Source organism: Perna viridis, chromosome 1 (assembly GCF_037379345.1).
Source record: "Perna viridis isolate PV_CMFRI_1.1 ecotype Kerala chromosome 1, ASM3737934v1, whole genome shotgun sequence".
NCBI classification, from domain to species: domain Eukaryota; kingdom Metazoa; phylum Mollusca; class Bivalvia; order Mytilida; family Mytilidae; genus Perna; species Perna viridis.
The window spans coordinates 61,398,687-61,410,947 of record NC_142445.1 but is presented as its reverse complement, the minus strand read 5'-3'; the positions used below and the strand labels follow the sequence as shown (position 1 = coordinate 61,410,947).

Here is a 12,261-nt window from a genome sequence, read left to right as displayed (position 1 = left end):
CGGTACCAGTCTTTACTAGACTTTTGTGCTCTTTGCCACTCTTTTTTTAGTAGGACCGGAAATATTAGGTTTGATCTACCTTAAAAGAGAATAATGATATTCCATTTTTATATTGCAGGTAGGCAGTTGGGCATATGTCATTAAAGAGTTAAATATTGACGTCATGCTTATTTAAAATTATAAGGCACGAACTTACTTAAGGAGGTAGACCTAGGGTAAGGGACATAACATCAGGGATATGCTGTATCATATCCAATTTCACCAGTCTTACAAGCTTTCATTTGAAACATAATGAAATTAATCCAAGAAACTTTGATGCTTACATGAGAATGATGTAAAATGCTTAATACAAACGTTCCAATGAGTTGTGTCCCTTACCTTACGTCTACTACCTTAAATACGAATTGGCGTGTTGTCATAACCCGGAATATCCGTCATTCAGTTGTAATTTACATTACCTACAGCAACATCCGGTTTATTGTTTGGTAAACATACTTTATTTTCTTATTTTTTTCGATTAATAAATACAAAAGCTAAACAAATCTGGATTTTGTTTAGGCCAGTTATGTAAGTTTATACAAATATGTCGCCCTGAGTTTTATGTCGCAAAGTTATACCAATATCTTGAACACAGTACCAACTGAGTCCAAATATTGAAATAAATGTGAGGATGACAATTGCTTAAATGCGCGCGTCCTTTTTCAACGTATTAGACTTCATACCGTCTTGTGAGGCTAATTTTTAATTTGGTTGGTCGCCTTCCTTTGATAGTTAGTGAAGCATAAATGTCAGATTAAAAATGCCTCCGCAAACGTCATGATTACATGTATATGGACTACACCAACTGCAACTAAACTAATCAGGGACAGGGATAGTCAAGATAGTTATGATGTTTGCTGAGGTATTTTTTTAACAGACATTTATGACTGTTGAAGGGAGGTGTTTGGACTAGTACAGGAAGTGTAAATATACCTGCCCAGATCACAATGTTGATCTTGTAACCCTTTTAGTTTTAGAATTATTTGATAGCAGTTAACAACAAACATGCACATGCAATTTGATACATTTAACAAATCAAAATTCCTTGATTTGTTCATTTTCATCCAATCACTGGCACAACTGTTTGATGTTGGTGTCAATCCCATGCCAAGGTCCATGCTATAATATATGTGCATGAATATGAGACAAACAAACATCGGAATTTCCATTATTTTATACAAATGTTTGCATGGCTACATTTAGAATGGGCAGGTCACAGTATAGAATTTGGTTCTAGAATCATCGAATCTGAAATGAAAAAATATAAATTGTATGTACATTGTATGTTCAAAAAAATATAAGCAGTAAGTAACATTTGTTTAAGGCACAAATCCAGTCTAAATGTAATGCATACAATAGGATGAAGTTTTATAGGATTGCAATTTTAAGCAATGTAGAAAACTCAGTAGTCATTCAGAAATAATGAGGACTGATGCAAAAACAAAGCACCTTCTCTGTGTTCTCCCTAGAAAATTCAAATAGCATTCTGGTAAACTGGAAAATTTGATTAGCATCTTTTCCTTTGAAATTATAGAATCTTATTTGAAACATTATCTACATGAACATCAGTGCAGATAGCAACATATTATCATGATAAAAGGCCTTTGGTAGAATACTGCCTTCTTTATCCACAAAGTATTCGTACATCTCCTGCCCACATACTTGTACATGGAGCTACGTATGGGAAAAAGTCTTGTAGTAGAATGTTGCTGTGTGATAAATCTTTATTATCATTATGTTAAATAGGAACTGTGTTCTCCTGTATGTAAATTTTATTATTTTTTTTTTAATTTTACATATATTCTACATAAAAGTGCATGTGCATGCATGTAAAAGTTGTTCATGATGTTTTTAAAATCTTTATTATTGACAGATTTCTGATGTCGAGGAGAAGTTCAAAATGTAAATTGTAAAAGTGGTAAAGGAATAAAGGACAGTGTATGGTTTCATAGACTTTACGATGAGTAGTAGTGAGTCTTATAATGTACATTACCAGATAGTATCAGATAATGCTACTGACCATTCAACACCATCATATATAGACCAACCAGTTTCTAATCATGTTCTTGCGTATGTTTTGGTTCCTGTTGGATCAGTTGTTCTAGTAGCATTACTTGCTTTCATTGTAAGTCACTCCTGTATCTTAGATTTTCATTAATATAATCCAAATTTTTTTACATTATTCTTGGATAAAAATTTTGGGTTCTTCGTTAAGGCTACATTGATTTATATTTTTCAAGTTATTTTTCAGGACAAACTTTCATTGATAGCTTCTAATTCTAAATTCTAAAGCTCTGCCTTGCCATATCAAATTATTTAAATGTGTGAATTAAAAGGTCATTGTACACAATACAACAACTTTAAGCTATACTTACTATAGGGGTGTAACGATACATTTTTTTCTCAAACAATACGCATTGTGATATTGGATATGTTTGACGTTACGTATCACAGTACATTTTAAGAGATGTGTGTCCTTCATGAACGCCACCATGTTTTACAAAACAAAGTCGCTTATGCATGACAGGAAATAAAAAGTAAGGATTTGATCTACCATTTCATTTGAAATAAAACATTTAATCAATTTTTTCTCTTGGTCATTAAAATAACTAAACTATAACACAAATACCAAGTAATTTATATAAAAAATAGCATCATATCGTTAGTGTCGTAGACTGCCACAACGTACATGTACTGTGAACTGAATCATCCAGAAAAATACTGTGATTTTGGTACATAAGGTGAATCGTTTCCCCCTTAACTTGCTATAACATATCTGACCTAATCATCAATATCCAATTCAGTCTTCAAAGAAGCTCATTGTAAGGCTTTAAAACAGTTTTAAACTTTTTCATAAGTATGAAGCTTTTGTTGAAATGATAAATATATATAAGAGTTCGTCAAAATTTTTTTAATTGATTTATTTTGTTTTATTTCAGGCAGTTGTAATATTCAGGAAGAATAGGTATGTGGAGCACTGTAGGTGCAATGTTTCTTTAAAAAAATTGTTATTTTTTTAGTTTTTTTTATTTCTGAGTTACATGTATGTGACACCATGTCATCAGTTTACAAATAATAGTTTACCTCTTAGTACTGTTATTGTACATATGTATTTGCAACAATAAGCATGAATAAGTTATAGTTCCTTGTTGATATCCAACAATGCAGTCATTTTTTTGAATATATTCCAATATGGAAATTGAACAGAGTTTAAAATTATCTATATACATGTAAATGTCATTTACAAATGTAAGTTAAATTCTTTGAAAGGACATGTTTGACAGACAGGCAAACCTGGTTTATAAGAGCATCATACAACTTTGAACAACTCATTTTATCATAACTCTTCATTCAAGTTCTCTTATTGATACAGTTACATTGATTGTATTTTTTTCTACAGAATGGATAGATTGAGACATCATTTAATGCCAATGTATAGTTTTGATCCTAATGAGGATGCCGATTGGGAATCAGAATTATTAGAAGATCAGGAAAATAATCAACATTTGTCTCTCAGAATTGAGGTAATACTGACATGTATAAATTGATAAGTGCTTGTTTTCATTAAATATGCATCATGCATGCAGTGATTTTTCTCGCACTCGTCATTTTCGCCCATGACGAAAGACTTTTCAGAATGACAAAAATAATTGAGTTTCATTTCATCACCTGAAATTTTTTAAAAGTACAAAAAACATTAAGAGCTGTAAGCTGTTCAAGTGGCGAAAGTGAAAATTTAATTACCCCAACCTAATTCGCCAATTACACTAATCAAGCACCACAAGTGGAGAAAATGTCGATCTCTGACCACTCAAGCGTGAAAGTTCAAATGCCGGTAACAATTGCTGCTTTGAAAATTCCTTTACTTCTCATTAATTTTGTCTCAAAATGACATAAAAAGTAATTTATCATTTATTTTTAAGTACATCAAACTTGAGTGTAAACCAAATGTGGGTAATTTTGTCACTACCCTGGTGTCACTACATTTGTAGTTGCATGTCAGCAATATTTACGATCTTGAAGATATCATTTATGCTATCAATGAATTCCTCAGGGACCAATACTAAAATATAAATGAAAAATAATGACATTAATTTGTCATTAACTCGGTCTGGTTCCTAAAAGCACAATTGAAAATTGTGCTAAAAATAGAATCTCATGAGGCAACAATAGGGAAGTACCTATTAGAAAATATTTATATCTGTCCAATGTAGCACTGGTGCATGTTAAGGCAGTTCTATATTTATACTGTGCTAAATGTATTTTTGTGTTTCTACAAAGGATGGCAATGCAGAAAACAATATTTTTTATATGAAATACATTTACATTTTAAATTATGCCAGGGATGTACACTTGTATGGCCCTGATTAATGTATAAGAGTGTAAAGGGATTTCTATCTTTGATGATTCTTAAAAGCTGGGGAGTTTCTTTTTTAATTAAATCTCAGGCATGCTATATGGATTCTCAGAAAACATGCTTGCATGACAGTGGAAAAAAAAATATGTGCTTCATTCATATGCAATGTACATGTACATTTAAGTTTTATTTAATGTCTTTACAAAGTGCTGTAAATAACAGATGATTCAGAAATATCTTTTGTCAGATGCAAATACTACCGTACTTTAAAAAAAAAATGCCATTAAAAGGTCCTCATTTTCTCATGCGAAAGTGACTACAGCTTTCAAAATCCTGGAAAAAATCTTGTGCATGTACATGTTTGTGCTAAAGATTAACCACACAAGTTTTTTTCATGTTTTTATTTTAGAAATAAATCATGGAAATTCCATTTTATCATGGTTTTACCACGGACTGGCCATTTATGTTGCATTGTTGAATAACAACATAGATGACCAGCCCGTGGTAAAACTATGATAAAATGAATTTTCAGTGATTTATTTCGATTCTAATATGACTAGTTTCTTCATATTTTTAAATAGATACAACCCATATGTTGCACAAAATGTTGGTCATGTGTTTATCACTTTTTTTACCATGGTTATGATCTAAAGAGCTTTGAAGCACAACATATTAGAATGATTACCAATACTTTATACCAAAGGAAGACTATCTGTGTTTTTTTTTTTCTCTTTAAATTCTATTTTATTGGGGTAGAAATAAGTACATGTGTAACTGCTACCTTGTTTGATTTCCAATCCTGTCTTTTGTAGTTGACATTCGTAAACATATATATGGTGTATGTTTCCATTTTTACATCTTATCTTGTATATTGTAAATTATCTCTGTTCTTCTTTTGTTTGTAGACACCAAGTCCAGATAGTGCACCTGTGTATAAATTTGGCCCCAAAAGAAGATGATAGTGTTCAACTATAAATCAACATTGTCACAATAATGTTCTTGTTGTTATATTTTTATAACCATGTGTGATATCTGAGTCATTTTATCAAACCATAGAGGCAGTATTAGGTTTTTATTTATTATTTCCTTTATTTATACAAATTTATAGAAAATTTTCTGTGGTAGATCTGAAAACTTTATTCTGTTTTGTATCAGTTTTAAGGAAGAATCTCTTTATTTTTTGTTATTTAATTTGTTTATAGATATTGTTTTGTTGATACATTTTTTAATTTTTATTGTCCTATTAATATACTGTAACATGTTAGTTGGCTTGATTACATCAACATATTTTTGTTTTATTTGAAATTTTTAATTTCAGTCAATTTTTTTTTTTTTTTTTTTTTTTTGTGGTAATATGCACCTATTTTCCTATTAATTTACTGTAACATGTTAGTTGGCTTGATTACATCAACATATTTTTGTTTTATTTGAAATTTTTAATTTCAGTTATTTTGTAATAGCATTTTTGTTTTAATAATCAAACCCATTTTGTTGATCATGCCTGCTTTATTTTTAAGCATTTACCGATTTGTTTTATCAGTTGGTAATATATACCATTTGAAAACATTTACTTTCATTTTAGGGACCACTTTATGAACAATACTTAAGTCAGGGACTGTTTTTTAGTAACATAACTGATATGGCCACAGAGAAGAAAGACCAGGGATGTCTTGAGATCTTCCAATGGTCTTAGTCACAATTTCTATTTAAAGAACTGCTCTACTACGTCTTTTCAAGCTTGAACAAAAAATTGTAAACAGTTACTGTCCAGAAGTTCTGGTACTTTTTCTCTTAACTTTGAAAATTTTGTGGAACTCAGGAGTATCTATGAATACCAAATGAACTTTTTTGCTATTTTTGCCAGGAAAGAAAGAAACTTAGAAAGTCATGTTTCTATCTACTTTACATTAACAGTCTAAAGATATTAACATTTTTTACTGAATGATTGGAATATAACTGAATACCAAGAAATGTGTTTTATGCTGTGTTCATTACCAAAGTACTTTCAAACGATCTTAGACAACTGTTATCATTACAGGTCTGGTGAAATCTGTTCCAATAAGAAATTATACGTTCAATTTGATGGTACTACTGCCTGAAATATTTGCACATGCATTACACTTGAAGCATAACATGAAAGAAGAGCTTTTATAAATACTTCTTAAAATCATTTTTTATCCTTATTTGGATATTAAGATTTCAGGTTCAGTTTTTGATTTATTGGTATAAAAGTTTAGGTCTATATTTATGTTTAAGTATTTGTATAGAGATGTATTGTGCTGGCCATATTTTTTTGTATTTGTTGTTAAGAATGCATTTTAAACCTTATTTTTGTTAACCAAATAATAAAGGGTTTGGTAAAAATTGAATTATTGTTTTTGTTATAACATAACACTTATGTAAAATGATCTCCCTGACAGAAAATTGTTCCCTACCGGTGCCCCTGGTCCATGCTCCCAGTTTTAGTGGAGTCTGAGTGCTCATTTGCTTTTGTTACTTTGTATGTATGATTTTAGTTACTTTATGTTCTTTGTTGTGTATGTCTGTTTTCCATGTCTGGTCTTTGTCCATGGATTACATTCTTTTGATTACAGCTATAACCTTGGTTCCCTTGATTATTCTTTCCAACAAATGATAAATTGTTCCAGTAGGAAAACACATGTTGCTTCACATATATGCGGTGTTGTCTATACGTTTGACATGATGCATCATGGTTTACATGTGTCTTACAATTCATACGATCCATCAAAAATGTATTCAAGGTTTTTTTTTATTATTAGTTCACTGTAGATTACTTCAGGTTTGCACCCTGTTCGTCAGTCCATCAGTCTGGTAAATCAGTTTTCTGTATTTTTTTTCCGTTATGCTTCCAGATATACATTTGATATTAAATACATTGCTTTATCATGATAAGTCACAGATAAGGGTTCGAATTATTTTGTTCAGTTGATTTTTAGCTCACAAGACCAAAGGCCATGTGAGTTATTGCCATCACTTGGCGTCTGTCGTCGTCGTTAACAATTATACAAAACTGTTCTCCTCTGAAACTACTTGACTAATTAGAACCAAACTTGGCATGAATGTTCCTTGGGGTATCCTACATAGAACTGATGTTGGTATTTTTGATTTGTCAAAGAATGTGGCAGCCGTTACTAAAAATAGAACATAGAGGTCAGACAGTAGTTTTTCGCTTATATCTCCTAAACCGTTTGGGTTAGCTGAATTCTAACGTGGGTGAAAGTGTTCAGCATGATGAGATCTATCTCTAGTCAAATTTTGGTTTTAATCCATTAAGCCATGTTGGAGTTATTGCCCTTTTCAACTATTTTTGCTATTTTTAATGTTATTTCTTTCCAAAATCTTCTCCTCTGACACTACTTGACCAATTGCAGCCAAACTTGGTATGAATGTTCTTTGGGGTTTACTGCATAGAATTGATTTGGGGATTTTTGATTCATCGAAAAACATTGCCGCCATTACCAAAAATAGAACACAGGGGTCAGACAGTAGTTTTTCACATATATCTGCTAAACCGTTAGGTTTATCCAAATTCTTTCAATAGCTGAAATGATCCATATTGTTAGGACTACAAAAGTCTTCAGACTCCTTGTAAGAGTTATTGCCCTTGAAAAGGGAAAAATGACTTTCAATTGTTGAAAAGATCTTGTGATAGTCCTACCAAAGACTTCTTTAGTCAAAATTGTTGGACAACTTCTTGATTAATTTATTGCCTTTGATAGGCAAAATTGAAGAAGGTGAGCTATTCAGGCTCCTGGGAGCCTCTTGTTTGTTGATTTATGGACATTGGAATTAGAAAATTAATGCACACTGAGGTTTTTAACACTTCTCTTGTTTACAAATTATGCACTGTTCTCTTCCACATTTTTTTCTTCCGGTAGAGGACTTGGTATTGCGGTGCAATACTCTCAGAATGCATGTTTGAATGTGAACATTTGTAATCATTTCGATTTTCATTCAATTTTACTTTTCGGTTCGGAGTTACTGGACTTAAACAACAGAGTGGCATATTGTGTACATTTATGGACAGGTTTTCTGACTTAAAAAGGAATTTTGGACAGTTTAGCTTTTTAAATTTTGTATTTTTGAAAAAAGACAAATATAGTGGAAATCGGAACAGGGTATGGTGTTCGCCTTTAATTTTAAATTCGGTTAGGAGTTAACTATGTGCTTTTTTAGGTGATAAGACGAAATGTAACTACTAAAGCGCTTGAAAGTAATCGAGGGCATTTCACTTTGACAAGTCAGTGTTGTTATCATGTCTCCAGGATGGTTTTTACGTACTACACACAATATCAAAACGGATATTTTAACGCCAAAGGGGATTTGCATTATCACAGGCAGAAAATAAGAGGTTCGTTGGTCAACTTCAAACAGTGTACTGTAAAATGAGATAATTGGAAAATCGTAGAGCAATGACAAAACCGATAAAAAAATCTAGCGGGATTGCCATTGCCCTACGACCTTCCAATGCACCAAACAAGAAATTCAACTTCCGTCCTCATAAATAACGTTGCGTCGTCGTAACGTCCTCGTAAACACGTTTTGACGATGAAAAAACGGCATGAACAAAACAGTTTCTGAATCAGTCCATTATCTCTCTATACAAGAGCGTGTGCTTCGAGTGACTACAAAAATTGTATTGCATAAAACACCGGATTTTAATCTTACGTGACAAAAATATTACTACGACCAGGTATCTTAGTACCCTTCGCTAGACAATGTTTTCTTTTTGTTGTTTGTTTTTGTTTTTGTTCTATTTTTAATCTTGTACATTTGATTACCATGCGTAAAACAAGTGGGAGCGACAGCTGTGAAAACAAACATTCTGAGACAGTCCTTAATGCGCTTGTGTAATACGTTCAGCGTAACGTCATTAACGTTGTCGACGGCAACTTCACTAGTCTGACTTTGTAGCACAACTTCAGACGTCTTTCATTTCTTCCCATACTCTCTTTGCATTATAGAATTCTTTTGACTGTGTCACCTTTTTGAGCATTGGTAAGTTATATTTAAATCGAATAAATTAATAACATGTTCGTTTGGTAATTAATATAGGCCTAATGACACTAGATGTCGACATCTAGCTTGAGATTTTTCCCGTAACTTTCAAACAAGAACAATTCAACGCGAATCCATCTGAAATGTATGTGTGTTCTCAGATGGTCGCTGAATTTCCAGGAAATCAAAGTATCAATAAAACGCTACTCAGCTTTGTTTTCATAATAACTGATTTTCATTATAACAGATTTGCCTATATTTTATATATTGTATTGTTGTCTTTTTTTTGGGGGGGAAGGGGGCATTTTAAGTCTTTCAGTCAAAGTTTCTTATTTACTTATTCTGTTTCCCCTCGAATGATAAAGGCTAGTTCTCCGATTTTTGTTCTACTCTCTTGTTTTGAATGCATTTGAAGGCACAAAAGTGCCTGCTAATTCCAAAATATATTCATCACGTCTTTACAATTTCATCAACTTCGCTTGCTTAATGTATTAATGACATTGATTGTAGTCACCGCAGAACAATTCAAAGAGAAAAAATGGATACAAGTAAAGCCGTACTGGTATATAGAGCTCGGGGTGGAAAATTAACTCTCGAATCATTCGGTAAGATTTTATCTTACAAAATCGGCTTCCATTCATGTATTTATATTTGCTTATGATAATCGCGTAGTTTGAAGAGTACCCTTATTTGCGTTTACATTGATTACTTTAATATTTCCAACACACATTTTTTTTATTTCCGTTCTGTAAATTGCTCACACGCACTTAGCATCATTATTTTTTTCCTTAGATGCAGACATAATGATGAAAGGATATAGAACCAAATTTGCTGACGATGACGAGCCCAAGACACTTCGTACTGAAATAGGTAACCAGACTCAAAATTTTGTTTTTATTCTTCGACGTTGCTTCCTCTCAATGTGCGCTTTAAGGGTATACATTACACATTCTGGTGTAGCAGTTAGATACTAGATAGTCTTATCAGGGTAAACTGCGATGAAAATGATCATACAAAAAAAAGCCAATTTCGTTGTTGTCAGTACATGTGTTCATGGCAATTTACTTTAAATCATGGTCCTTGGTATACAGCTGAAACTTTTGTTATTTATACCTTCCATCTTAATTTTGTTCTTATGAAGTAGGCCTTTTGTTATGAAATTTACTTTCTAATTGTAGAAGACTGGGAAATGTCTAATCGGCGATCGTGGTCCGATGTTGAATCAGAGAGTGAACCAGACAATGATTCAGATAGTGAATCAGACGTGAAATCAGAGAATGGATTATTCGTTGAGTCAGAGGATAGATTTGAATCAGATGATGGTACGGTTTCTTTTCAGAAGTATATAGTTATTTTGTTAAATCTTCACATTTTATCACACGTCAGTATTCTTCTTTGAACTTTTAACATTTGAAATGTATTTGTTTACCGTTCATGATGTTTTCAAACAGACACGTGTTCGTAGGGTCTTTTTTATTTGTTCAGGGATCAGAACTCGATGGAAACAAAAAGGGGTTGAGGACATTTTGCAAGAAAAAAAGCCTTTTTTACTTACTGGAATTAAAAAACACACACACACAGTATATTTATATAAACATGTAGCAGTATACATTATATATTCAAATCAACATTGACGTAAGCTATGTTTTAAATAGATTCTTTAATTTTTTCTAGCTTTGAACATGTTTTCCAAATTGCAGATTATCTTGCTGACTTTCATTTTTCTGGAGAAACCGTGTACGCCAGCGAAAGCAATGCATCATTTAAAGTAAGAGAGTGTTTATATTCACGATTTAAATATTGAAAATTCTAATAACTTTTGAAAAGATTTGAAAAGTAAAGCAGAAGCGTACAGGAATAATAAAATTCTTTAAATTCCAGATATAACATTCAGCAGTCAATGTAATGCATGTATATCGAAAAAAAAACAGTTCCTCTAAATTAGTGGTAAAACATGCAGTAATATGTTCTGTTTTGTTTAAATGAACACTTAATTTTTCGTTTTTGTTCTTTGTTTTTGACTTATGGAATGAATGTATATGTTTTTATTTCAGCTTACTAAGAAAGAAAGAAAAGAGCTGAGGAAGTTCGCCAAAAAGGAGAAAAGGGAAAGAAGAAAACGTGGAAAAGACGAAAATTATAAGAGCATAAGATTAACTACAGACAAGGGCATTATAAAGAGAATTAAGTTATTTTTTGGACGACTATTTGATCGAAAGTCTGCTTTCCTGAAAGACTGGGTAATGGTGGATATGATTGATGACTATAAATTTCATAGCTGGGATTAATTTGGTTGATTCAATATTATGAATTATTTTGTATATGTATTTGACCTTTTCGTTTATTCATTCAACAAAATAAACTGGTTTTTTTTTCGTTTTAGTTGTAGACAGGAATTTTGACTTTTTCCCTCATTTTAAACGATAAAATGTATAAAGAAAAGAAAATTTCGATATAAAATGAAATCAGATACATTCTAAATCTAAATTTTGAAAGATATATTTTAATAGAAAAAAAGTATGAAAATGCCAAAATTGAAAAACAAACAACCAAACAAACATAAACAATATAAAGCAGACAAACAATATACCAAAAGTAAATAAGCAACACGGGTATGGTCTAAGTCTGGAAATATTGACTAGTACCATCTTCCGCCTAGATGCTTAATCATCTTGAAGGCTGATATATACTATTAAACTAATTTCCCATAGTTGAATATATAAAAATATGTAAACTTTGTAAAATAAACATTCCTTAAATGTGAAACCCGATACAGTTCTTTTAAGACTAGTTGTAAGTTGTTGACCTTCAACATTAAAACGTCGTAAAGTAGTACAAGTACTTGG

At 31.8% G+C, this 12,261-nt stretch overlaps 2 protein-coding genes across 5 annotated transcripts; both read left to right on the top strand.

Annotated features, from left to right (window-relative positions):
- LOC148629714 (small integral membrane protein 29-like) lies at window positions 1-6,765 on the top strand. 3 transcript variants are annotated; one of them, XM_088556037.1, is made up of 5 exons: window positions 1-118; window positions 1,913-2,164; window positions 2,979-3,004; window positions 3,440-3,563; window positions 5,302-6,765. In XM_088556037.1, the coding sequence occupies exons 2-5, from the start codon at window positions 2,000-2,002 to the stop codon at window positions 5,353-5,355; spliced, it is 369 nt and encodes a 122-aa protein (XP_088412163.1). In that variant the 5' UTR covers window positions 1-118; window positions 1,913-1,999; the 3' UTR covers window positions 5,356-6,765. The 3 variants fall into 3 exon arrangements, with proteins under 3 accessions (XP_088412163.1, XP_088412155.1, XP_088412146.1); XM_088556029.1 differs by lacking the exon at window positions 1-118 and adding an exon at window positions 435-485; XM_088556020.1 differs by lacking the exon at window positions 1-118 and adding an exon at window positions 474-567.
- Window positions 6,766-9,079: 2,314 nt separating this feature from the next.
- Window positions 9,080-11,803, top strand: LOC148629713 (uncharacterized). Of its 2 annotated transcripts, none has more exons than XM_088556008.1 (6): window positions 9,080-9,415; window positions 9,926-10,020; window positions 10,208-10,285; window positions 10,594-10,737; window positions 11,090-11,183; window positions 11,470-11,646. In XM_088556008.1, exons 2-6 carry the CDS (start codon window positions 9,954-9,956, stop codon window positions 11,495-11,497), a joined length of 411 nt encoding a protein of 136 aa, XP_088412134.1. In that variant the 5' UTR covers window positions 9,080-9,415; window positions 9,926-9,953; the 3' UTR covers window positions 11,498-11,646. The 2 variants fall into 2 exon arrangements, with proteins under 2 accessions (XP_088412134.1, XP_088412126.1); XM_088556000.1 differs by having other exon boundaries at window positions 9,087-9,415; window positions 11,116-11,183; window positions 11,470-11,803.
- Window positions 11,804-12,261: the final 458 nt, after the last annotated feature.